The 22,148-nt window shown below is 50.5% G+C and overlaps 9 protein-coding genes across 9 annotated transcripts; 3 read left to right on the plus strand and 6 right to left on the minus strand.

Moving 5' to 3' along the window:
• Nucleotides 1-1,719: 1,719 nt before the first annotated feature.
• Nucleotides 1,720-2,789, plus strand: BDZ83DRAFT_582977 (bax inhibitor family protein; the record flags this gene model as incomplete). The annotated part of the gene is made up of 2 exons (XM_060505603.1): nt 1,720-2,246; nt 2,303-2,789. The coding sequence occupies 2 exons, from the start codon at nt 1,720-1,722 to the stop codon at nt 2,787-2,789; spliced, it is 1,014 nt and encodes a 337-aa protein (XP_060362527.1).
• A 625-nt stretch (nt 2,790-3,414) lies between these two features.
• BDZ83DRAFT_583035 (peptide methionine sulfoxide reductase MsrA) lies at nt 3,415-3,969 on the minus strand (the record flags this gene model as incomplete). The annotated part of the gene is made up of 1 exon (XM_060505612.1): nt 3,415-3,969. The coding sequence occupies one exon, from the start codon at nt 3,967-3,969 to the stop codon at nt 3,415-3,417; it is 555 nt and encodes a 184-aa protein (XP_060362528.1).
• A 172-nt stretch (nt 3,970-4,141) lies between these two features.
• BDZ83DRAFT_420166 (uncharacterized protein) lies at nt 4,142-5,176 on the plus strand. Its single transcript, XM_060502977.1, has one exon. It carries the CDS (start codon nt 4,261-4,263, stop codon nt 4,873-4,875), a length of 615 nt encoding a protein of 204 aa, XP_060362529.1. The 5' UTR covers nt 4,142-4,260; the 3' UTR covers nt 4,876-5,176.
• On the plus strand, nt 5,049-6,592 carry BDZ83DRAFT_629101 (acetoin reductase). Its single transcript, XM_060508746.1, has 4 exons — nt 5,049-5,162; nt 5,282-5,530; nt 5,626-5,800; nt 5,870-6,592. The coding sequence occupies exons 1-4, from the start codon at nt 5,119-5,121 to the stop codon at nt 6,233-6,235; spliced, it is 834 nt and encodes a 277-aa protein (XP_060362530.1). The 5' UTR covers nt 5,049-5,118; the 3' UTR covers nt 6,236-6,592.
• A 744-nt stretch (nt 6,593-7,336) lies between these two features.
• BDZ83DRAFT_754387 (uncharacterized protein) lies at nt 7,337-8,887 on the minus strand (the record flags this gene model as incomplete). The annotated part of the gene is made up of 1 exon (XM_060514471.1): nt 7,337-8,887. One exon carries the CDS (start codon nt 8,885-8,887, stop codon nt 7,337-7,339), a length of 1,551 nt encoding a protein of 516 aa, XP_060362531.1.
• A 2,165-nt stretch (nt 8,888-11,052) lies between these two features.
• BDZ83DRAFT_582961 (pectate lyase) lies at nt 11,053-11,838 on the minus strand (the record flags this gene model as incomplete). The annotated part of the gene is made up of 2 exons (XM_060505600.1): nt 11,053-11,450; nt 11,517-11,838. 2 exons carry the CDS (start codon nt 11,836-11,838, stop codon nt 11,053-11,055), a joined length of 720 nt encoding a protein of 239 aa, XP_060362532.1.
• A 3,155-nt stretch (nt 11,839-14,993) lies between these two features.
• On the minus strand, nt 14,994-16,679 carry BDZ83DRAFT_583005 (pectin lyase fold/virulence factor; the record flags this gene model as incomplete). The annotated part of the gene is made up of 6 exons (XM_060505608.1): nt 14,994-15,355; nt 15,425-15,494; nt 15,560-15,801; nt 15,872-15,951; nt 16,001-16,266; nt 16,401-16,679. The coding sequence occupies 6 exons, from the start codon at nt 16,677-16,679 to the stop codon at nt 14,994-14,996; spliced, it is 1,299 nt and encodes a 432-aa protein (XP_060362533.1).
• A 114-nt stretch (nt 16,680-16,793) lies between these two features.
• Nucleotides 16,794-18,106, minus strand: BDZ83DRAFT_420253 (uncharacterized protein). Its single transcript, XM_060502978.1, has 5 exons — nt 17,845-18,106; nt 17,726-17,779; nt 17,425-17,659; nt 17,186-17,305; nt 16,794-17,048 (listed from the first exon to the last, which is right to left on the minus strand). Exons 1-5 carry the CDS (start codon nt 17,959-17,961, stop codon nt 16,909-16,911), a joined length of 666 nt encoding a protein of 221 aa, XP_060362534.1. The 5' UTR covers nt 17,962-18,106; the 3' UTR covers nt 16,794-16,908.
• A 1,371-nt stretch (nt 18,107-19,477) lies between these two features.
• BDZ83DRAFT_420356 (kinase-like domain-containing protein) lies at nt 19,478-21,891 on the minus strand. Its single transcript, XM_060502979.1, has 3 exons — nt 20,927-21,891; nt 20,046-20,861; nt 19,478-19,975 (listed from the first exon to the last, which is right to left on the minus strand). Exons 1-3 carry the CDS (start codon nt 21,614-21,616, stop codon nt 19,763-19,765), a joined length of 1,719 nt encoding a protein of 572 aa, XP_060362535.1. The 5' UTR covers nt 21,617-21,891; the 3' UTR covers nt 19,478-19,762.
• Between the last annotated feature and the right edge of the window lie 257 nt (nt 21,892-22,148).

The following is a 22,148-nucleotide window of genomic DNA, read 5'->3' on the forward strand; positions in this document are numbered from 1 at the left end:
ATAACGGATATTAATACTATCTATTTTAATATTATTAAAGTAATCCCGGTAATTAAATCTCTATAACTAACTTTATAGAATATCGATAGAGCCCTATTATAATAAACTAGAAATACTTTATCCTTTTTTTAATATAAAGAATTAATATCTTTTATTAATAAATCGTAATCTATTATCTATACCGGGAAACGTTCCTTTAACGTAATATCTAGAGTTATTATATTAATAATAATAGCTATCCCTTCTTCTACTTTTTTAATAATCGCTAATAAATATAAAATACTATCGAAATAAATTACCGTATCCTTTTCGTACTATATATTTAAAATCTTAATATATTATAATACCGGTATATTTATTAAATCGTAACCTACCCGTTTAAAGTCCTACTTTAATTATACGAGCTATCGAGATATAGCTACGGAGCTATTAAATATTTTATAATTTAGCGTTAATATCCGCGGGCTTAATATTATATTAGATAGAGTTAGCTCCGGCTCGTCCTCTAAATAATTACCTATATAAAATTAGTCTACCGCTAATATAATATCGTTAATTAATTAATCTACTCTACTTAAATTAATTTAATATAAGTCTAGAAATACTAAAAATAAAATTAAATAGCACCGAACTAATATTAACTTCCGATCTCCTATTATTACTATTAATATTACTATTAATTATATACTACCTATCTATAGTATAAATAATAGAGATCTATCTATTATATCCCGTTTAAATATAATATACCTATAGTCGTTATTTATTAATATTAACTTAAATAGAGTACGAGCTTTTAACAATTAAGTTAATCCTAGACGGACTAATATAATTAGTTATAATAGGGAGGGGTATAAATATACTATAGCTTAATTTAGATTAATAGATTAATAAAAAGGGAAGTAAAATAATAAACGTTAATTATAAAAAATAGGATATTATTTTAATTATCGTTTTATTAACGTTAATAATAGACCGTTCTACCCCGAATCGAGCTATACTTATATTAAATAGACGCTAATAATTTAATAAAGTTAAAGTAATATTATTAATAGTAGTTTTTTAATACCTTTAATAGATTTTAATAATCTTAATAATCGTCGTTAATAAATCCCTATATAAGTCGTTAATAAAAGGCTGTATAAATAAAGTAATATTAAATATATAAAAGGGAGGTTAGATTGCTAGCTAGGAGTTATGTGGCTCGAGGCCTATATATATATCCTATCTAAGTCCCCCCGGAACTTCCTAATCGGTATTGTGGGTCTTCCCTATCCACAAGGAGAGCTTCAGCAGCTGTATCGGAGGAGAAGCCGAGGGATTAGGGAAGACTTCCGCTGCCAGCTGGGGGATTTTTCGTTGACCTGGTGGCAGCTGGTCGCCAAACTCCAATGTCCGCCCGGGTGGATCGGGGTTAAGGCGGACGGCAGCGCAGAGAAGGTACCGGAATTTCCACCAGCTTCTCTCCAGCCACTCACATGACCGCAAAAAAAGTTAGCTAAGCAGCTGCCTCAGCCAAACCCACCCGGATGGGAAGCACCTCAGGCAAATTCCGGCCCCGAGAGTCCGCCAGAATCGGGAACGTCATTCGTCATTGCCTCCCGCGAAACTCCTCCACGCAGGTCTTTAAACATCGTCAATCACCACCACATCTCCTTTGTTTTCTCTCTCCCGTATCGCAAACACACACATATCCGCACGCGAATCGACACGAAAACGATGTCATTCAGCATGACACTCCGCCAAGGGCCCGCGCGCCTGGCGCAGCGTCTCCCGCAACTATCACAGCCCTTCCGCACAACCGCCACCAGAGCCTTCCACCAGGCCTCATCAAAGTCAAGACCGACCGCCTCCGTCGCCATCGCCGCCCGCAATGCTCTCCTCCGCGGCTCCTCGAGAACCTACATGCAACAGGCCGCACCTGGCGTCCAGGGCCAGGCGAGCCCTCTCCGCAAGCTGTTGGTTGGCGGCGCCATCTTTGGCGGTACCCTCGTCGCCATCAACGTCGTCTTCAACCGTGAGACCCGCGATGACGGTGGCATGCCCGTCTACGAGCGCGAGTATCTCAACGATACCTTCCTTCACACCGGTCTCGGCGTCGGTATCATTGCCCTCAGCGCGCGCCAGATGATCCAGTCCGGATTCGTCTACCGGTTGATGGTGACGAACCCTTGGGTTGTTGGTATCGGTGGTCTTGCTCTTAGCTTCGGTACCATGTACGGTACCCGTGCCATCTCTCCTGACAAGTAAGTCGAGAATTATATGCTGAGAATCCGAGAAGCAAACACTAACGCATCAACAGCTACATCCCCAAGTACGCCATGTGGGCCGCCTTCAACGCAACCCAAGCCGCCATGATCGCTCCCCTCCTGACAATGGTTCCCGGCGCCCTCCTCGCTCGTGCAGGTCTCTACACCGTCGCCATGATGGGCTCCCTCTCCATCGTCGGTGCCACCGCCAAGCAGGACAAGTACCTTTACATCGGCGGTCCCCTCCTCGCCGGCCTCGGCGTCGTCGTCGCCTCCAGCTTCGCGCCCATGCTGCTCCCCGTCACCGCCGTCCGCACCCTCGCCCTGACCGAGAGCATCTCGCTGTACGGCGGCCTCGCCGTCTTTGGCGGCTTCACCCTCTACGACGTCCAGAAGATCCTGCACCACGCCCGTCTTGCTGAGCGCGGCATCATTCGCAAGGATGCTGTCAACGAGAGCATTGCGCTTGAGCTTGACTTCATCAACATCTTTGTCCGCATGGTGCAGATTCTGATGATGCAGCAGAACCGCAGGAAGTAAAGGAGAGATTGAGGTTGAAGTGTAGCAGCAGTGGAGGATAGGATAATGGAATCCCGCCAGTGGGATGGTGTATATACCCCACGGCGGGCGGAGAAAAGAGGCTCGAGAACCCCTCTCATGATACGACTCCAAAGAGACCCACCGGCTCGGAGTTGGTTTTTTTATGTTGTACAATACCAGAATAAACAAAATTCATACACTTGGTTAACTATGCTTCCCACCAAGACTGTACTGTGACAAGTTTATTCGTCTAAATATGCATCACGACGCATGACGCACCGCACTACCTCGGCTGAAGCAGATAGTGCAACTGCTGTCTACCTCCTCCAGGTCTGGCCAAGTAATAATCACTACCCCATCGTGAAGCCAGAAGTCACAAAATGCACACTCACGATGGCACACAGTTTTAAAATCAAAGCGGTTGAGCGCTATTCATTGCCTCGGAGCCTCTACGTGCGTACTAGAGAATGCCACCCGATACATCCCATCCATCATTATGATTCCCTCAAGTTGAAAAGGAAACCCCATATCGTTACATCCTACTCGTCCTCTTCACCACCTTATCCCCTCCATCTCGATTCCCCTGATCCCCTGTCCTGTCGCCATGTTCGCCCTCGTCAAGGAGTCATCCCTCAAGCGGAGGAAACGTCCTCAAAAAGTGACTGGGACACTCATACCCGCCGGGGTTGTTGTCCAAATACAGCTGATGATACGCCTCCGCATCCCACCACTGTCCCGCCGGCGCAACCTGCGTCTTGATAGCCCCCTTATACCACTGCTCATTCGCCAACCGCGTAACCTCCTTCGCAATCTTCTCCTGCTCCTCATCGTGATAGAAGATCGCGCTGCGGTACTGCGGCCCCGTATCGGGACCCTGGCGGTTCGCCGTCGTGGGGTCGTGCATCTTGTAGAAAAACTCGAGGAGCTGGCGGTAGCTCACCTCCTCCGGCTTGAAGACGACTTGCAGGGCTTCGGCGTGGCCTGTGTCGCCGCCGCAGACGGCGCGGTAGGTCGGGTTGGAGAGGTCGCCGCCGATGTAGCCTACGCGGGCGTCGATGAGGCCCTTGGAGGCAAAGTGTTTGCGGTAGAGGTGTTCCACGCCCCAGAAGCAGCCTGCTGCGATGGTGGCTTTTTGGGCGCCTTCCGGGAGGGAGACGGGGGCGGGGGGCGTGATTGACATGCTGGTGGTGGTTGTGAAGGGGCGGGTTAGGCGGGTGAAGAGGGAGGAGATCATTGTCTGGTGGTTGTGTGGGAGGAAGGTTGCGGAGGTGAAGCAGAGGGTGAGAAATAGGCCGAGGGCGGCGAGGGTGAGGAGGGGCAGCTGCTGGAGCTTGTGGTGGGGTTTGCGTTTGGGGGCAATCGTGATTTTTGGGCGGTATTGCGAGGGGTGGTTGTCGTTTTGGTGCGCTGGTTGTAATGGGAAGGTGATTAGACGGGTGTTTCGGACGTCTTTTATGCAATCAGAAGAGTGATGATTCCAAAGATTGATTACACAAACAAGATATTATGTTGCAGGAAGAAAATAAGATGCGATTTGGATTCAATTGCGATAATGTATATAAAGTTGGTTACACTGCCACCTGCGTCAGACGGATTCCAAACCATTGGATCCCGTTGTCGCCACGCCTGCGCTGGAGCTCTCGGGGGGGTCTTAGGGGCTGCTCACCTTAGAAGAAAAAAGTGTCAGAGTCACCACTTGGCCAGGGACCAGAGTCGGTGGCTCGGGGCGGAAAACGTGGAGTGCATGACAAATCGGGGGCGGCCGGCTCGGAGATCCTTTTCCAACGTGGACCCGCTTCTCTCTCTGCCGGGTCACGGGTTTTTGGTACGAAGTCAGGTACCCTTAGCTGTCTTAGGTAAGCTTCCAAATCCGAGAAGCTTCGGTGTCCGGGGGAGCTGCAGCCCTGCAGATGGGAACTGCCCTGGCACCTGTGAAGCTGTGTGCCCCGCCTTGGAGATCCACCTTCAAGACAATTTCAATTCCAGAAGGTTGACACTGGCCGCTTCCGCCTTTCCGCGTGTGTTGGTGCTTGGCTTGGCCGGGCTTGGGCAATCCTTCTCGCCGGACGTAGGGATCGTTACATGATTTCCGGCTTCGTTGGAGACTTTGGAGTAAGTGGGAGGAGCTTTCTCGGTCTTCTTTGACCCCGCGTTATGAGCTGTTGCTGCGGGGTCTTGCTTGGGGTTAATCGTCTCGTTCTTATTCTTAAGGGAGGGGGGAAGACACTATGCATTGAGCTTCAATTGTATCGTTTTCCATTGTATCTGAACCATAGTCTCATCGGATCTTAATCAGAATTATTCCAGCATATTTTCAACCTCAGTAGACATGAGTGGACTCGCAGGAGCAACCAGAGCCGCGGCTCAAGCTAGGTCCGTCATCTTCTCACACACAATGATACCTCACATCCCCGGATACACTCACCCGTGTATATGATTCGCCAATGGATTCAACAGGGTAAACCAATGCCGTGACTGACACCCATTCACAGCCGCGTCGCCATCGTGACGGGCTCCTCGCGGGGCATAGGCCGCGCCATCGCCCTCCGTATCGCCCGCGACGGCTACGACGTTTGCATAAACGACATCGCCGCCAACGAGGCAGGCTCTCACGACGTCGCCAAGCAGATCCGCGACCTCGGCCGCCGCGCCGTTGTTGCGACTGCCGATGTGAGGAAGCTGGGTGAGGTGCAGGCCATGATTGACAAGACTGTTGGCGAGCTTGGCCCTTTGAATACCATGTAAGCTTCCTTTTCGTCTACTTATTGAGTTCATTCATGAGTGGCGCTTGCTTTTGTTTAGAGATGAGGAAGTGCTGGTTGCTGACAATAGGAAGGATCGCGAATGCGGGCATTGCACAGGTCAAGCCGCTCCTCGACCTCACCGAGGAGGAATTCGAAAACATGTTCCGCGTCAACGTCTTTGGCGTGCAGAACTGCTACCAGGCTGCCGCGAAACAATTGATCAAGCAGGGAAACTGCAAGCCCGAAACCCCCGGAAAGATCATTGGTGTATGCACGCATTCTCCCCATACCCTCCAACCCATTCACAGATATAACATGACTAACATTCCGTCACAGTGCTCCTCCATAGTAGGCTTCAAACCCTTCGCCCTCCTCTCGCACTACTCGGCCTCCAAATGGGCCGTCCGCGGGCTAACCCAGGCCTCGGCCATGGAATACGCCGAGCACAACATCACCGTCAACGCCTACGCGCCCGGCATCGTCGGCACGGCCATGTGGGACCTCATCGACGAGAAGCTGGGCGAGAAGACGGGCGCGAAGAAGGGAGACACCATCAAGAAATACACGAACGAGCTAATTGCGCAAAAGAGGACGAGCGTGCCGGAGGACGTGGCGAAGCTGGTGAGCTTTTTGGCGGGGCCGGATAGTGATCATGTTACGGGGCAGACGCAGGTTGTGGATGGGGGGATTATCTACACTTGAGGGGGAGTTTGTATGTGTAGCTTTGTATGGGGTTATTGATTGTCGTTCTTTGTTCTAATGTTGGATGATAAGTGAAAGGGATTGTTGTCTCGGTGTTCGGGTGATCAGGCCATCATGAGTTGTGTTGTTGGCTTCGGGTGAATGGGGGCCGGGTGAGGGACCTTCCCCCGGTCACAGGGCTGTCACACTGTGAAGACGTCCCGCTTTAAACACGCCAGATGTCAGAACTCATATCGACGTTGAAGGTGTCTTATCAGTAGTGAGCGGGATAATTCAACCCTTTAGCAAGACTGTATGCATATAAGACATCAGAAATAACAAGAGGGCGATGTGGTGCGGGTGGGAAGAGGGTCTGGTCGTGGCTTGTCACTTGACAGCAAGCTTCAATCACGAGTGCGCGCCTCTTATGATTAGAGTGCTGCTACGACGTGGGCTAGGCTTGAGATATTCATTTTGAGATAGGGTTATCCGGAATGGATGAAAGTGATGTGATGGAGCTCAGACTTCACGGTCCGCGCACCGGCAGCGTCCTAATGGGTGACTATGAGAAGTGGAAAAAGAGGGATACCTGCCAAGCCAATCCGTTGGGAGACCTCAAGGCATTTCATCAGGGAAATTTACACTGCAAACGAGAGCCTCGACTCATTCGAGTGATCCTGGTGTCTCGCTTGTGCGACTAGTGTGTTACTTGATCTCTAGTCCGGAGACCATACACTGCGAGGAAGATTCACCACCGTCGGAAGGGCTCATATCGCTGATTCCATGTCACAGAAAGAGCACGTTTGTGGGTAAGGGTTTCATTTCAATTAATGTATAAAGCAGTAGTAATAGTAGGTCAAGCCACTTTATGGCGAACAGTAATACGCCTAGTCATTTTATGACTGGTCGTTAATAAGTCTAGACATCTTGTGTCTGACAGCAATCCAAGGCTATGCCATGCTCCCGTATTCCAAAACAACCAAACCACGCAAACGCCGATAGCTCCCAAGTGGTTACAGTAGTGACCTCCAATCAGTGAAATGAAACCCAACCCTTCTCCAACCCAATCCCGATGCGCAGGCACAAGCTGCTACCCATCAGATCCCGTCCATTCGTCCTCCTCTAGGCATCATAAAGAGCCTGCCCAGCATAGATGCTATTGTGGGCATCAGTCATGTGCTTGTAGCAGTCGCCAGAGTTGTCGAACACCGCCATGCAGTGCCAGCAGACGTGGGCACCGCATTTGCACTCCAGGTGATTGCACCCTTCGTAGCGGTCGACAGGCGTCTTGCACTTGGGGCACGGCTTGATGTTGAGACACCTGAAGAGCTCTGCATTGACGTGATCCTCCGCCTTGTCGCACGTGACGTTGTCGTCGTGTGGCATGTGACAAGATGTGCAGAGGATCTCAAGGCAGCCCACGCAGCGCTGGATGGTACCCTTGTTGTCTGCCGCCATAGGAGTGACCTTGTAGAGTTGCTCGCAGCGTGGCGTGGGACAGCAGTGATAGGTGGCGGTGTTGGCTTGCAGGTAGGAGCTCAGAGAACGCTCGATGAGTTTGTCCACGCTCTGGTAACCCAAGTGGGAGTCGAGCTCTTGGAGGGTGATGGGCTTGCCACACTTGCCAGAGTCGCCGAAGCACTTGATGCCGTTCTCGCTTGGGGACTTTGCGTTTGACAAGACTGTGTGTTCGTAGCACCCAGCGCAGTAGATGTGACCGCAGCTGGTTCGTACTGTTTGCTCTGGAGGACAGAAGCAAATGGCACACTCGCGGTTGATGCAGTCTCTCATCCGGCCTTCTGCAAAGTTGCAGGATTCCCAGTTATCTCCGTAGGAATCCATGTATTCGCGCATGACCAAGTCCATAAGCTCTCTCTTAAAGAGGATGGATTCCTTGATCGCGGAGGTGATACGGATGGATGCGACGTCTCTGTCGATATTGTCTGACCATCCGTCGGTAGAGTGGAGAATTCTTGTCTTTTTCATGTGACCTAGCCACTTTGCTGGAAAGGAGTACTCCAGGTTGAAGCAGATCTCTGCAAACAACTGACTGATACCAGAAGACTTCTGGATCGTGTTGTTGAGCTCTTTGACTATCCGTCTCGCGTCGGATTCGTCGTCGCAAACAAGCCTGACGGAAGATTCGTCACCATGGTCTCTGATCAGATCCTCTACGATGATGGAACCGTGGGTAGAGAACAAGTCCTTGATGGCTTGGAGCTGAGCTGCTGGCGCGAGCTTGGCGTTGGAACCCCCCATGAAGGTGCGGCTGGGATAGAGCGACGCTGGGAGACCATGGGTGATGTCCGACTCGGTGGCCTTGAGAGGGAGTCTAATGAGCTGAAGCTGTGGACCGCGCTGGCCGGTAAGGAATGTCGCCTTGACGTATTTCCCGCAGACTCCAAATTCTCCGTCGTTGAAGCGGCGGGCAACCTCGCGGCACTTGGAGGCATCACGATACGTGAGCATGGCCGTTGCAGTAGGATTGCGCCAGTGGAGTCTGACCACGTTTGCCAACATCATGGAGGAGTATTGGTGCTCGTGGAAGTTGGTGAGGTAAGGGATGCTTCCAGAGAGGGTGGTGGGAGGAATGACGATGTCCTTAACCTCCAGGCCAGGGCCAAAGGTCACATCTGCGCCCAACATCTTCTTGACAAGCTGCTCTGACGCCATGACGGGAGAAACAGTTGACTGGGTGGAAGAAGACATTGTAAGAAGACGACTGACGATGTGACGGAGAAGAAAGAGGTAAGTAGGTACTCTGATAAACAGAAGTAGCTAGACCAGCAAGTAAAAAGACGAAACTGCTTGGGGTTCAGGATCGTGTGAGAGTAGAGTAAGAGCAGATGAAAGCAAAGCCCAGACTGCAGAGTGTAGTGAATGGTGGATGAGATGAGAAGAGGAACAACTTCTAGGGGGAGAGAAGACTGCATTATATACGGTACTTCTGTCCAGCCAGGTGGCGCTGGGGACCCAAAGTGTGAGATAGGTCTTGGATCGGGCGACGATTTTACGGCTCGTTGCCACAAAGTCCACTCACGATCAAGAGCTATGATGCGGGTCCCGGGGGGTGCCAGGTTGCTACCGTGTTGTCGTGAGGGGATTTTAAGGTGAAGTTGACCGTCAGGGTAATCCCGAGCCTATGGAAAGCTCCCGCACCGTTTGATTTGTGTAAATAAGATCCGCAACTCAAAGCTTAATCGCATAAGCTCTTGCCCTGAACCGAGGGCTTGGATATCTCAAGGTCCCTTACCAGGTCCGGCAGTCTCCCACAGCTGCTCTTCGACACCTATGTCTGCTGTTCAATCGTACCAAACATTATTAAGAAGTCAATTCCCAGCTTCACGTACTGGCTGTCTTGAAGGCCTTGCACCATTTTTGAACCAGCTATTAGGGGCATGGTCCTGATCATAGCTACTGCGAGTATGCCATTGCCTCGCCCAATCTGGCACACCCAAAAGACTTGCCGCGGAAGGGGCGGACACTTAAACTCACCTGTATGGATTTCAACGTCTTATAGTTCAAGGGTAAAGTAAGGCTACATTTCCCGGCTTGGCCCTTGGGACCCTCTCCGGCTCTACGTACCTGAAGATCACTCGTTTCCAACCCGGTCGAAAACTTAAAGCCTCAGGAGTTCCCAAAAAACACCATTCCTCTCGTTGTGGGATGCTCAATCGAGACAAACCTCCCCTCCCAATGGATTGGCTTTGGGTTGCTTCACCTTGACGGCTTGCTTGCCGAAGTACGGCATGAGGCTTGTCGTGGAGAGGTTATGTGCGGTCGAAATTCCGTGTGGCTTGGCACAGGACATCGAACATGCCTTGGGATTTATGTGGTAGAAAGAAAACTTTGACGATGACTCTGAGGAACATGCTCTTTGAGTGCTACTGGCACGGGAGAGCGCATATATCACTCGTTACGAGAGGAAATCGGGAAAAGTATGTCACGTCAGGTTCTGACTTTGTTACTATTACTCACGTTGGCAAACCCTGATGGTTTGTCATGAGCATTAAGTACCTACTTACAGAAAGAGAACCATCCGGAATGTCGAGGCAATCAACTGGACAGCATCTCAAAGTCTTCACACCGCAAATAGAACGGACGGCGTCAATGAAAATGTGGAACCGGACAGGAATAGATATCGAAGATGGAGAAGCTTTGCCTGAGGCCTCTAAGAATACTTTTTTGGCCTGAACCTTACTTGTCGAAGTAGAGAATTACCTGGCGGGTGATCAGCTCAAAGCTACTGAGATGAAGCCGAGTTGACGGTCCCCGATTGGCATTGTGTGGGATGACCGATCCTCAACCAGATTTGGATGCTGCCGATACCTTTGTTGCCCGCAGTCATCCTATTTTCTCCTCTCCATCGTAGCAGGAGGTGAACAGGATGCCGGAAAAGGCTGACTTCTAGAAAGTCATTTCATCGATCAAGTGAGCTTGAATCGCTGAACAGGAAACCAATTTCAAGCAGCGTTTGTGAGTGCCCAGATCACTTGGAAGAAAAGATCGGAGAGTAGCTGGACAGAGAAAACTGAAACGCGTTAGATTTGGTGATGGGGCACCGGCCAGAGGCTTCAACATGGCGTTACTCAGGGTAGACCCTAGAGCAAGCCGAGTATGGCATAGAGTGGCACAGGTCATGAGGGAAGCTTGTCAATGCAGCGATATGTATAGGCTGATGAGGCCGACTACTATGTACAGAGAAGGTATCCAATCACAGACTACATGTAGTATCCAGTGATATGAAATAAAGAAGCAAATACACGCTCAATGGGATATTTTCCCTGAAACTCCACGCTCAAACATGAAAGGACAGGAAGGATTCAACAACCATTCGCTTAGCAAGCAGACAAAGAGGTCTGGCCCTTGCAGTTGGCGGTGGTGCTGACCTTGGAGCTCTCGCCGCTGCCCTTGGAGACACCCTTGTACTCCTGGCAGACCTTGGAGACGCTGGAGCCGCAAGTGTTGGAGATGGTGGCGACATCTCCGTAGTTGGAGTTGATGCCGACGAGCTCCTTGACGCTCTTGGCCTTGACGTTCTTGACGATGACGTTGCGGGGGCCGCCGTTGTTGGTGCAGTCACCGCAGCCGCGGTAGAGCTTGCCAGCGGTGACGACGGTGAAGCCGTCGATGGTGACGGTGCCGCGGCCGTTGTGCTGGACGACCTTGTCGACGGCGTTCTGGGCACCACCGCCCTGAATGAGGACGTCACCAGTGCCAAGAGCGGAGATGGCATCTGTGAATAGGGGTTAACAGGCATATTCTGAATGGGCTGAAAGGGAGAGTATAGGGGGAAACATACCCTCGCAGACGTCACGGAACCAGACGTTCTTGAGAGTGCAGGCACCCTTGCAGTGGACACCCTCGAGCTGGTTGGCGCCAATGATGACGTTGCTCAGAGTGGCGCCGTTCTCGAGAATGAAGACGGCGGAGTCGCTGCCAGTGTCGGCGTCGGTGTCGCAAGCACGGCCACGGTCGAATTCCTTGTTGGCGTAGTCCTTGGAGCCCGAGATGGTGGAGGGAGCGGAGAGAGAGACGATGGAACCGCTGCGAGTGGGAATGTTGAGGGTCTGGGCGGTGGCCATGCCAGCCAGGAGGGCGGAGACGAAAACCTTGGTCTGCATTTTGAGAGATGAGGTTGGCTTTGCTGAGTGAAGCTGGGCTTGAGAGACTGAGAGGCTGTTGGAAGATGTCCTGAGTGAGCGTGGTGAAGAGAGGAGAACAAGAAAGGACTGTGAGGATAGTCTAAGAGTATTTATGTTGTTCAAAGTCGTCTCCTGAATATCATGACAATTTCCCCTAGGAGAGATTCCAAAATTCCATCGCGGAAAAGGAGTTTCACATTGATCGTAAAGGCCCAGACCATACAACACCAAATCACTAGCAACCGTCCGATATCTCCACCTACAATCATGAGAGCCAAGTGCCCAAGAATCTCCTTGGTGGAAATATCAGACGTTGGTACCGGTATACCACAAAAGCAATCAACTCTGGTACGCCATCACGGATCCTCGCCCGAGTACGTGGGTGGCGGCCGCGCTGCTCACCCAAGCATCCATGCTTCTCATGTACCGATGCCTATAACCCACCAATTGGCATGCTGTGGGATGAGAGCCGTCAACCTAGTCCCGGTAGTAAAAGGCCCCAGATAGTCTATATCATGGTTGGAGGCACTACGGCCGTGCCTAACTTCATCTGTTGTCTCTTCGACTACTTGGGACATCAAAGGTCTTGGACCTGTTGGGGGCGATAGTGGTCTATGGTGACTGCACTCATGGCTTACGGACCCCGACAACAAACAACCTGATGGAGCCAATGAGTGCACATCTTGTATGCACTTGCTGGCCCGGTAGGACTTGGCAGATAATCTACTCAATACGGGCAGGTAAGGGGGATGTCTTCAAGCACAGCCCCCTTTTGCGTGTGAGTCTCATCGGGGGTGGAGAAAGCAAGAGCTGCTTCCTGGCTAGGAAATGTAGGCGATGGTCGTCTCTTCTCTAGGAAGTTGGTGGTTGAGTATGTGGGTGCAGAGAGACGGCGTCCCGGGGGCTTGTTTCTCCAACTCGGGCATCTAGGCCCTTCCGATGGATGCTCCGAGCCCCACGTCCGAACCACTACTTAGAGGATCAAGACCGGGGTGTCTTCCTGTGCTAGTCACCTTTGGGTACGTTTCTAGAGACACAGAGACAGATTCGAGATGGGAGAGCATCACGCAACACGGCGCATCGCCCAAAGGAAAGGGCCAAAAGGGTGGTGTAAGCCGGCAACGTTCCCCATGAGGAAACGCTTCCCAGCGTGTGGCACACACTATCAGAAGCGGCAGGTAGGCGAGTAGAATCCTGACGGTTATCTGAGGTTATCTGATATCATCGCGGTTGGAGTGACATTCGGATCAAAGAGGCGAGCAGAATATCCCCAACCTGCAGCTGAGAATTTAAGCCTAAACAGTAGCTTACTTGCGCACATGCAGGGCCAATGGCGTTTAGGGGAAAAAGGAGCGCGCATCACTTCGACTACCGTGACTAATCCCGCAGACATGGAGCCGGGGTCAATAGCACTGGTGAACCGTGACCACTGCCACTGACAACTGGGGCGGGCAATTGTCTCGGTAGATCATAGAACGTGCTCCGGTACTGCAGTATGAATCCGGGGCTTTTCTCCGTCAAGTGTCACAAGATTGAACAAAGGTGCGGCCAGAACATTAAGAAGAGGGGCATTTGCGATGGAAAAAATAATAATGGAAATTGGACGGACGATGCCAAGAGCTTCGAGTCAAGCAAAGCGCGTCGACACTAAGGCCATTTGAGGCTCTTGGCACTGCAACCCCTTGCCAAGTCTCACCGCACCGTTGAGAGCCTTTGAGAGCAGATTGGCTCAACTTGCCCACGAAGAAACAACATTCAACATATCCCGTGTCTTGGCATCGCGCCAAGCCCCCTTCTGGATGCGATGGATGCTGTGGAGCCTGCAACTCATTGATGGAAATCTCCTTTTTCCATTGATCGGCAGCCTTCAAACCAGATGTATTTCGTCCGGTCGTGTTGGTCACTTGGTCCAAAGGAAAGGAAGACGGTGGATGGAGAGACAATTCGGACGCGTGATAAGCAAGATCGGGAATGCAACGATACAACATCTCTACAGTCTTTCCATACAGAAAACACGTGCATGGCTAAGACCCTTTCAGAGTATTTGAATAAGCCATATAATGAACACAATATGCGCACCCATGTTCCTTGGCCACGCAACCCTCAGGAAGTGAAGAGATACCTTGACCTTGCTGCGGCGGAAACTGACAACTCGGAAACAAATCTCTCAATCATTCTAGAATGAAGAACCCCATCTCACTTAGTCCATGTCTCTTGCAATACGAGTTCATCTACAAGACTCAAGACAAGACGTCGCAGGATGTGGGATCCGGATGAACGAACCACAAGTTGCCTAGCGTCAAGATCTAGTGTGATGAGATTGCGTACTTCCATGAGCCTTGAATTATCTTTGCTCAACAAGCAGCCCTACAACTCTAGGTTCGCAGCTCCGCGTTCCGCAGACATGGGCGTCCTTTCATCAACCAAGGTCCCCTGTGCCGAGCAGACAAACGGTCCCAGAGTCCACTTTAACAATGGGCAGACGCTTGAGTCAGAGTTTCGGGCAGTTGTGGATTGTGAGCGCTTATTTCGACGTACGCAATGTGCCAAGCTTTGTAGATTGAAACTCTGATTCCAGACCACAACACGGGAACATCTACTTGGCGAGGATCAGTGTGATCAAGGTTCGCGATAGTTATGGGCCGAGATGCCACGGTCTCTCGCGAGTCATTTCATTTGGACATAGAGTAGTCGCTAAATGACCCGCCATGAAACTTCACCGACTCTGCGAATGCTTTCCGCTTCTGCGCCGAAGTAGGAATGTCTACGGACAACCCGTCAAGGGAATAAGACGAAAGAGTGGATAGCCCGCAACAAACAGATTCAAAGCCTAGACAAATTGATTGCTTATCAATTTGTCTCGCATCTGGACTTTACCAAGCTCAGAGGGTCAAATGATGAAGAGGCACATTCTGACTGCTGAAAGAAGACACATTGGCCTGATCGAGCAAAGATTTTGCATTCCATTGCCCGGAGGAACCATTCGAACAGAGTATTGTTGTGCAAGGCTTGGGCGCTCAACCTTGGCGACCCCGGAACCGCCGGAACAACGAGTCTGCTCTGACACATAATATCGATCAGGATATCACCTGTCCTCAGTCCCTCCATGAAAATCGAACCCCGGAGATTCTCGCTCAACATTCACCCGTTGCGCTTCCTCCAACGCAAGGAGTTCCAGTACAGTTGAAGCCCTGCGGGTTCACAGCATTTCCACAAAGGTATGAAGTGGCAGCAGTCCCGTTGGCAAACTCCAGGTCGACATCGAAGAGACCGATGTTGGTGCAGGGTGCAACAGCACTGCATTGGAGACTAGCGACGCGGGATGACTTGGTCGTGCCGACCATACCGTCGACGGTGATATCACGGATCTGGAATTGCGAGTTTGTGCAGTTGCCTACCCCGGGGGCGCCGCGGAACCGAGTGCACTGGGAGATTGCAAACGCAGCGCCGCGCATGCCCTGAACGGTGAGGTTTTTGAAAGACATGTCCGATGCAACTGCAAAGTTAAGGTCATTAGGAGAAACACCATCGGAAGTGTTGCTGAGTGTTCAGAGGTCAGACTTACATCCAAGCCCGCCACCGCCACCATTAGGAGGGTAGCCGTTTTGATCATCCGTCCAGGTTTTGAAGTAAACCTGACGAGTTTGTCAGCACTGACGGGCTCTTCGGGTGTTCAAAGAGAAGGGCGAAGGAAACTCACAGCATGCAACGTGTTGTCAAAGAAGCAATTTTCGACATTCAGTCTCTCGATGGTCTCAAACTGGTCGTTGTATTGTCCGATACTGCCGAGCGCAATGCCCAAGCCATTGTAGAACTTGGAATTTGTGATGCTGACATCAGTGCTGTTTGCTTTGAGAGAGATGCTGTCATCGCCGCTGTAGACAGTCCAGTTATTGAACTTGATGCCGGAGGACCGGATCGTGTCGGCACCGTCCGTGTTAGCTATGCAAAGTCAGCAAGACTCATTTTTCCTGCCCAAGGCAGAGTCTAAAGCAAGGTGTCCTGGACATACAGCTTTGGAATCGGTTTCCGGTGTTGTTGACTAAGATGCTATCGAGGACGACGTTGTGAGAGTAGATGATGGACAAAGTCCTGCTAAACTTAGTGACGTCCACCTTTCACTATGGGAACATGTTCATACCACATCTGACTTCTCAAGAAGTTTACCCCCTTCACAACAGAGTTCCTCAGCCCGTTGAGAGTGAGAGCATGTGGGCGACCAGGATAGTTGGAAGTATTGGCCTGCTGTCTGATCCATTCATACCAGTAGTCGCCGTTGCCATCAAAAGTGCCTTGCCCATGGCCGTTGAGACGAACATTGTTGCCGCCGAGGATGAAGGCAGTGGACTGATTCTGATACCCAACATTTAGGGAGTTGGCGAGCCAGTACGAGATGTTCGTACTCCACTAACAGCCGGCAGTCTCACGTTAGCTGATCACCATAAAACGAAACTCTTGGTATTGTTTGGCTTGGCGCATCACTCAAATTGAACCAAGATCGGGAAGGGGGCCAACAAGCCTGCCGTGGAACGGTAACGTACCAGAAGCGTTCCCTGAAGATCAATCTCGACGTCGTCCAGCCAAGTGACATTCAAAGCGGAGTTGACATAGTATGTCGTTGGCTCGAACACGACCTTGCCGCGCCGGCCGCACTGCGTGAATGCCTCGAGTATAGCAGGCGCGTCGTCGGTCGTGTTGGTTCCGCTAGCTTTGATAACACAAGTCTTGCGTCCAGCGGCGTCTTCAGTCTCCTGGGCACAGACCCCGGAAGCTGAAGCAAGTAGAGTGCAAAGCACGCCAACAGCCCAGGTACGGCGCATGTTCAAACAACGTGTAACAGGTCCTTTGAGCTGAGAACAAGGGGTCCAGTGGCTGACGGTTGGAAGAGTGATGAGCAACAGGATTGGCTCAGAACATCAGCTGAAAGACAGAAGACCTTAGCGCTACCTCCCACCGGCAGACCGCGACGGCGCCCGAGGATTGAATACTTTCCTAGCATCGTCAAATCGGGCTTTTCCCGGCCGAGTCCCCGCGACATCAGCGTCGTATTTACTCGGTCGCACTCAACTCTCGCGCCGGATTCCTTGGGGCCAGCATCGGAGTTACATCGTTGCCGTTCGACCGGGTGGATTTTGCACGAATCATGAAGGAGAAGGTATGCGAAGGCCTGGAGATCTCCACGTTCATGACTAAGTTTGTACGGTGTCGATCGGTTAGCGGTTGAAAATGTGGAGGCGGGGTGATGCGGGGAAAGCATCTTCCCGGTCTCTTATTGCGGAACGGGAATGGCTTCAACGAACATACATCTTTCTAGCCCGTAACGTACCTATGGCAACTATTGTGAGAGCTGTGCCAAGAGTCGGGAATGAAGTGACTGACAACGCAATATCGTCTGGATTATTCACTTTCGGCGGTGGGCTTTCAATGTCGGACTTGCAGTTGTACACTGCGCTTTATGTTAGATCGCCTCGGAACTCCATGGTGACAAGTACCCGGCGGATTCAGAGGGCGGGTGTGAATCGCACTTGTCAACAGGCTAGAATTCCCCTCAAATGGATTTCTTACCTATGGATGGCAAAGAAGTGAGACTACCCTCCCACCCCACAGTTTTGTGAGTGACGAGGGCGGTAGAGGCTCTCTTGAATAGGAGCGCCAGCGAACGGTGCTGATGTAGCTTTTGAGCTATTGTTTTGAAAGTGCTCTCTCCGTACGGCAGTGACCTGGCACCTAGTGGGTCGGTTGCATCCAGCCTAGGATGCATCACAAGCACCAAACCTGGCAGCTCAAGAGGTGACTTCTCCTATGATGAAGGTGATAAGCAGACCAGCCCTGGTGGAATAAAGAACCATTTGCTCAAGGTACTTACTTTTTCTAGCCATTTGAGAAATGCATCTTCTTCTGTGAAGTCTGAGACATTTGGCTTTGACACGCGATTAACTTTAGCTGGGCTAGACTAAAGAAACATAAAATGAACCAATAACTCACATGTTTGTCAGGCTTTCGTAAAGTCACAGTCCGTATCTTGAAAGGCTCTTCCGGAGAAAATTCAAGAGATTTCAAGTCTCTTTTGAGGAGGTGTGATCTTTGACTGATCCATTCCATCGTGGCAACGATTGATACACGACTTCAGCATCTGAATCTATGAGGGAACAGGCAAAGCGTTTTCACGTTGTTGGGCACTTGCTTCAGCTTATACTTGAATGGTGAGACAACTGCACGACTTGCCAGCCAGAGATTCTGGCGTGCATCAGCCCGCCCATCAGCGTGTGTAGCATTGATACCCAAAGGTCCGGACTAGTGTAAACGGCAATTTCTTAGCCCCTGATGCGCCTGGAACTCTATCTGGATCAAAGGTTCACACTTGTATTTTGCCATTATACCTGCGCCATGATGACTGCAGATGCACTCAACCAGGCCAATCAGTGCTATATCCGCTCCAGTCCTTCATGTAACTTGATGGGCTGTTGTTGGCTGTACTACTGCATGAACAGCAACACTGACAATATGAGCCTAGTGGTGATATAGGACATACCGAGCCTCACTCATGATACGACACACAGCCTGCTGTTTTAGCGCGACTGAAGGTATTGGGGGTAATGCACGCGCACTCAAGTCATATTATGATACCTACCTTATCCGACGGCCTGTGCTGACACCCTTTTGCTCACCGGAGGAAGTACATGTGATGATGAGCCATTTGCTTAGCTATGGCGCCATGCATTCGCGCGCCTGAAAATATGCCTCTAGAACCCAGCCACTCACTTATCTGGCTGACACCGAAGCCACCTTCAATGGTTCGCAAAACCAAGAACTGCACTTTGCCTCGCTGGAGCCTGGCGAGCACACAGCTCTGATGACCAAAGTGTGAGAATTTGAAGCATGCGCACCCTCTTTGTATAACTCGCGAAGTCTTCACCAGACAACAAATTCTTTGGTTTGGAAACTTGTATTTGTATTCTGAAAAGCCCCGTTGTTGCCCATGGATGATACAAATATCCGATCTTGGGCATCAAGGCTCAAGAGCTACATCCCGACCTTCGGCAAACGAGACAAAATGGCCAAAACCGAAGAGTTTGTCGCGACCGACACGATAATTGATCGATATGCGGACAAGAAGGTTTTGCAAAAAACGCTTTTGGGTTTCAAGTTTCCCAAGGACACGATCAAAGTGAAGGTAAGATGTCGCCGAGTTCATCGCTTCCTGTCCCGTCCTTTCTCACGCAAGTAACTGACTGATTCTTGCTTTAGGCAACGAAAGCCGACTGCCTCGAGGTTCAACTTCCTCGAAAGTTGACCCCAGTGAGTCTAGATATCTCTTGACTAGATGAGACATCGGATCTCTATCAAGTCATATCATTATCTAACCCAAGTACTCACCATAAAACTAGGAGGAAACAGAAAAGATTCATGCTGCCCTCAAGAAGGCCAAGGAGGTGGATTCTGAAGAAGAGTGAACTCTATCTTGACACTTGCAGTGATGAGCATCAACCTTGGGCGCTTTGTCTGCCCTTTTGGGCATGATGCCGGATCGAGATGACATATTGGCCATATGGTCGACGAGTGGGGGTTGTGCGTCTGCATGACGCCCCCTCTCGGCTTTCACCATAGGCAGCTAGATAGACGTTCATGGGAATGAAATACATGTGAATAATTATTTCCAAATCCACGGCAACAAAGCCCGCTGATAATAAGTGCAATCTTTCACCAACTCCAAACAATACGAGCATGCAGTGCATTCCACTGCCTCCTCAGACTTGCCGTGTGCAAAAGTGAAGCGGGGATTCCCAATCCTTGAGTGCCACGTCTCTGCCGTATCTCGCATATCCAAGGTTGAGGTGCTGTAACATCCGGTCCTACACATTGCAGCTGCAGGCTTTCCGGAACCACCAACGAAAACCTTGATTCATTCGTCCATGAACGTGCCAGTCGGGTGGAGGCTTCGAGTCTGGACTCTCTGCTCTTCGAAGCTCTGCTTCCACACTTGCAGGACATCTCGAACCTCATTCGACGTCGCCCGTGCACTATCGTCGATGAGCAGCATTCTCGACTGGACGAGACTTAGAAATCTCTCCAAATCCTCTGTGCATCGTGCATGGGCGCGGAGATGTTGGAATTGCTGACAATAGATTTCAATCAGCAACACCAATCAGGCATAATCGTGGGTCATTTGATGTTGGAGCACTCACCGAAATAACTGAGGGCTTTAAATCTGCAACAATGGTCCGGGGAACTCTTCTTGGCCACCACCATGTCCCTCGTTGCACCCTCTTCTTAAAGAAAGTATCTTCCAGTACCGGAGGGAACTCCAGGTCGACATCGATCTCATCTGTCTCCTGGAGGCGTTTTTCGCTGAAGCTCTCGACCCCGCTCCACCCTTCTACCGCCCAGGTGATGAAATCGAGAAATAAGCATCCCAAGCACCATATATCGAACGACTCATCCACCGCGTATCTCTCGAGATCTCTTTCAGGCGGCCGGTATGTCTTTGTCTCCGCCTTTTGCGTCGGACGTGTTGAAGAATTCCTATTGAAAGGTTTAGATAGACCAAAGTCCGTTAGCTTTAAATCGTACGAGACTTTGCCATTTTCGGACTTTCGGAAGCAGACAACATTCTCCGGCTTGATGTCGAGATGAAGTTGGGCTTCGGAAGAGTGCCCCCCTTCACGGGAATCATAGCCATGAACCGTGGCTAAGGCGTCGGCTATGTAGTAGCATTGGTCTATCATCCATCGAACTGAGTACCAAGACGGACAACGCTCAATAGATTCATGATGTAAGTCGTGCTTTCTCCATAGGTCATAGAGACTGTCGCCGTCAGCCCAAGGGAATAGGAGATAATATCTCTTTCGGTGTTTGAAGGCAGAAAGCAGTGGAGTTATACGGGGATGGGTTGTTCTTTGGTTGGCAGCAATCTCATCCATGAAAGAAGTCTCCGCAGCCTTGGTCGTGTGCTCCTTGTCGGTGATCTTTAAAGCAAAATGCTCTACAAGTATTTCCGCTTGCTAAGATACGAGAAGTTATTAGCAAATATGGCCCGAGTAGTGATCAATCCGATCTTCAAACTTGCATCTGAGAAGTCGTGATGATCTCGGTGAATCTTGATTCTTTGCACAAACGAGACTTGGCCGTCAAGTATTGCCCCCTGCATGTTGAGCTCCGACCACGGCAACGTGACTTCATCATGCAATAGGTGGTAAGGCTGCTTGTTAGAGCTTGTATCCGATTTACTGAAATACGGAGACCTCATATGCCATTGCAGCTGGTGGAATAGCTCCTCATTATGCGCGTCTAGGGCTTGCAGGACTTCCCGAAGGGCCTCAGCAGCACGAGAAAAGTAAGTTGGCAACGTCGGATCGCTGCATGGCCATGCTCCGTCGCAAATATGAACCGAAGATTGGTAAATATTCAATATCAATTCCTGTTTCCCAAGTAGGAATAATGTCGCGAATATGATTCTCAGTCCCGTACACAAAGCGTCGTCACAACGACATTTTTTGTGCTTGTTGGGACTAATGAAACTTGCAATATCGGCAACTTTAGTCTTATCGGAAGGAATAAATGTGCCTAACAAGCCTGATACCTTCTCATGGTCGAATTGGGAAACTATTTTGCCTCGTGGAACGAACCGATTGCGTTTGTCGTTTAGATCTTGGCGTGAAGCACGTAAGAGGATGCAGGCGACATCGTCCCTAGCGACACCGACGTCAACTGGCTGTGACATTAGGCCAGCTCGGTTTTCGAGACCCAGACTCGTCATAGAAATCTGTAAGGTATTTCTTAGCGGCCTGGAATGACTTGGAAATCCGATAAGTGCAGAAAGATTGCTTCTTAACCCGTAACAGGCAGGGACATCCGCATGAAGCACAACAGTGGATAATACACCGTTGTTGTTGTTGTTGTTGTTGTTGTATTTAACGCCGTGGCGGCCGGGCTAGAGCCCTTACCGCAGACCTCCCGAAGGGTATATGGCGTGGAGGGCCGTGAGCCAAGGCTACCTACTCTACAGTACGTCGTCTCTTTACATCGTCCTCCAAATCATGCCTTGTGGCCACTACGCGTTCTGTCTGTCCCCGGTTCCCGCTGGTGCCCCAGTTTCATTCTTTCCCAAATCGTCCCTTGGAATCGGGAGGTTCTTTGTAGTCCGCACTCACATCTACCTAGGTGTGGATGCTGCTACCGCAGACAGATCTTCTGGAAGAAGTCCGTCACGCGGAGAAAGGCCTCGAAGCCTCGTGGGTCGGTGATTAATCTCTTGAAGTAGGCCTCGAGAGATCCCATAGGACCTATGG

Source organism: Colletotrichum acutatum (assembly GCF_030867785.1).
Source record: "Colletotrichum acutatum strain CBS 112980 chromosome Unknown BDZ83scaffold_79, whole genome shotgun sequence".
In the NCBI taxonomy this organism is placed as follows: Eukaryota; Fungi; Ascomycota; class Sordariomycetes; order Glomerellales; family Glomerellaceae; genus Colletotrichum; species Colletotrichum acutatum.

What these genes read in the sequence shown, in the direction of transcription:
- BDZ83DRAFT_420356 (XM_060502979.1), bottom strand. Translation starts at nt 21,616, where the DNA reads ATGACGAGTCTGGGTCTCGAAAACCGAGCTGGCCTAATGTCACAGCCA. An exon ending in ATCATCACGACTTCTCAGAT is followed by an intron (nt 20,862 to 20,926) that starts GCAAGTTTGAAG and finishes CTCGTATCTTAG; the next exon opens with CAAGCGGAAATACTTGTAGA. An exon ending in TAAAGCCCTCAGTTATTTCG is followed by an intron (nt 19,976 to 20,045) that starts GTGAGTGCTCCA and finishes ATCTATTGTCAG; the next exon opens with CAATTCCAACATCTCCGCGC.
- BDZ83DRAFT_420253 (XM_060502978.1), bottom strand. Translation starts at nt 17,961, where the DNA reads ATGGAATGGATCAGTCAAAGATCACACCTCCTCAAAAGAGACTTGAAA. An exon ending in TTCTCAAATGGCTAGAAAAA is followed by an intron (nt 17,660 to 17,725) that starts GTAAGTACCTTG and finishes CCTTCATCATAG; the next exon opens with GAGAAGTCACCTCTTGAGCT. An exon ending in CACTTCTTTGCCATCCATAG is followed by an intron (nt 17,306 to 17,424) that starts GTAAGAAATCCA and finishes CATAAAGCGCAG; the next exon opens with TGTACAACTGCAAGTCCGAC.
- BDZ83DRAFT_629101 (XM_060508746.1), top strand. Translation starts at nt 5,119, where the DNA reads ATGAGTGGACTCGCAGGAGCAACCAGAGCCGCGGCTCAAGCTAG. An exon ending in AGAGCCGCGGCTCAAGCTAG is followed by an intron (nt 5,163 to 5,281) that starts GTCCGTCATCTT and finishes ACCCATTCACAG; the next exon opens with CCGCGTCGCCATCGTGACGG. An exon ending in CTTGGCCCTTTGAATACCAT is followed by an intron (nt 5,531 to 5,625) that starts GTAAGCTTCCTT and finishes GACAATAGGAAG; the next exon opens with GATCGCGAATGCGGGCATTG.
- BDZ83DRAFT_420166 (XM_060502977.1), top strand. Translation starts at nt 4,261, where the DNA reads ATGATTCCAAAGATTGATTACACAAACAAGATATTATGTTGCAGGAAG.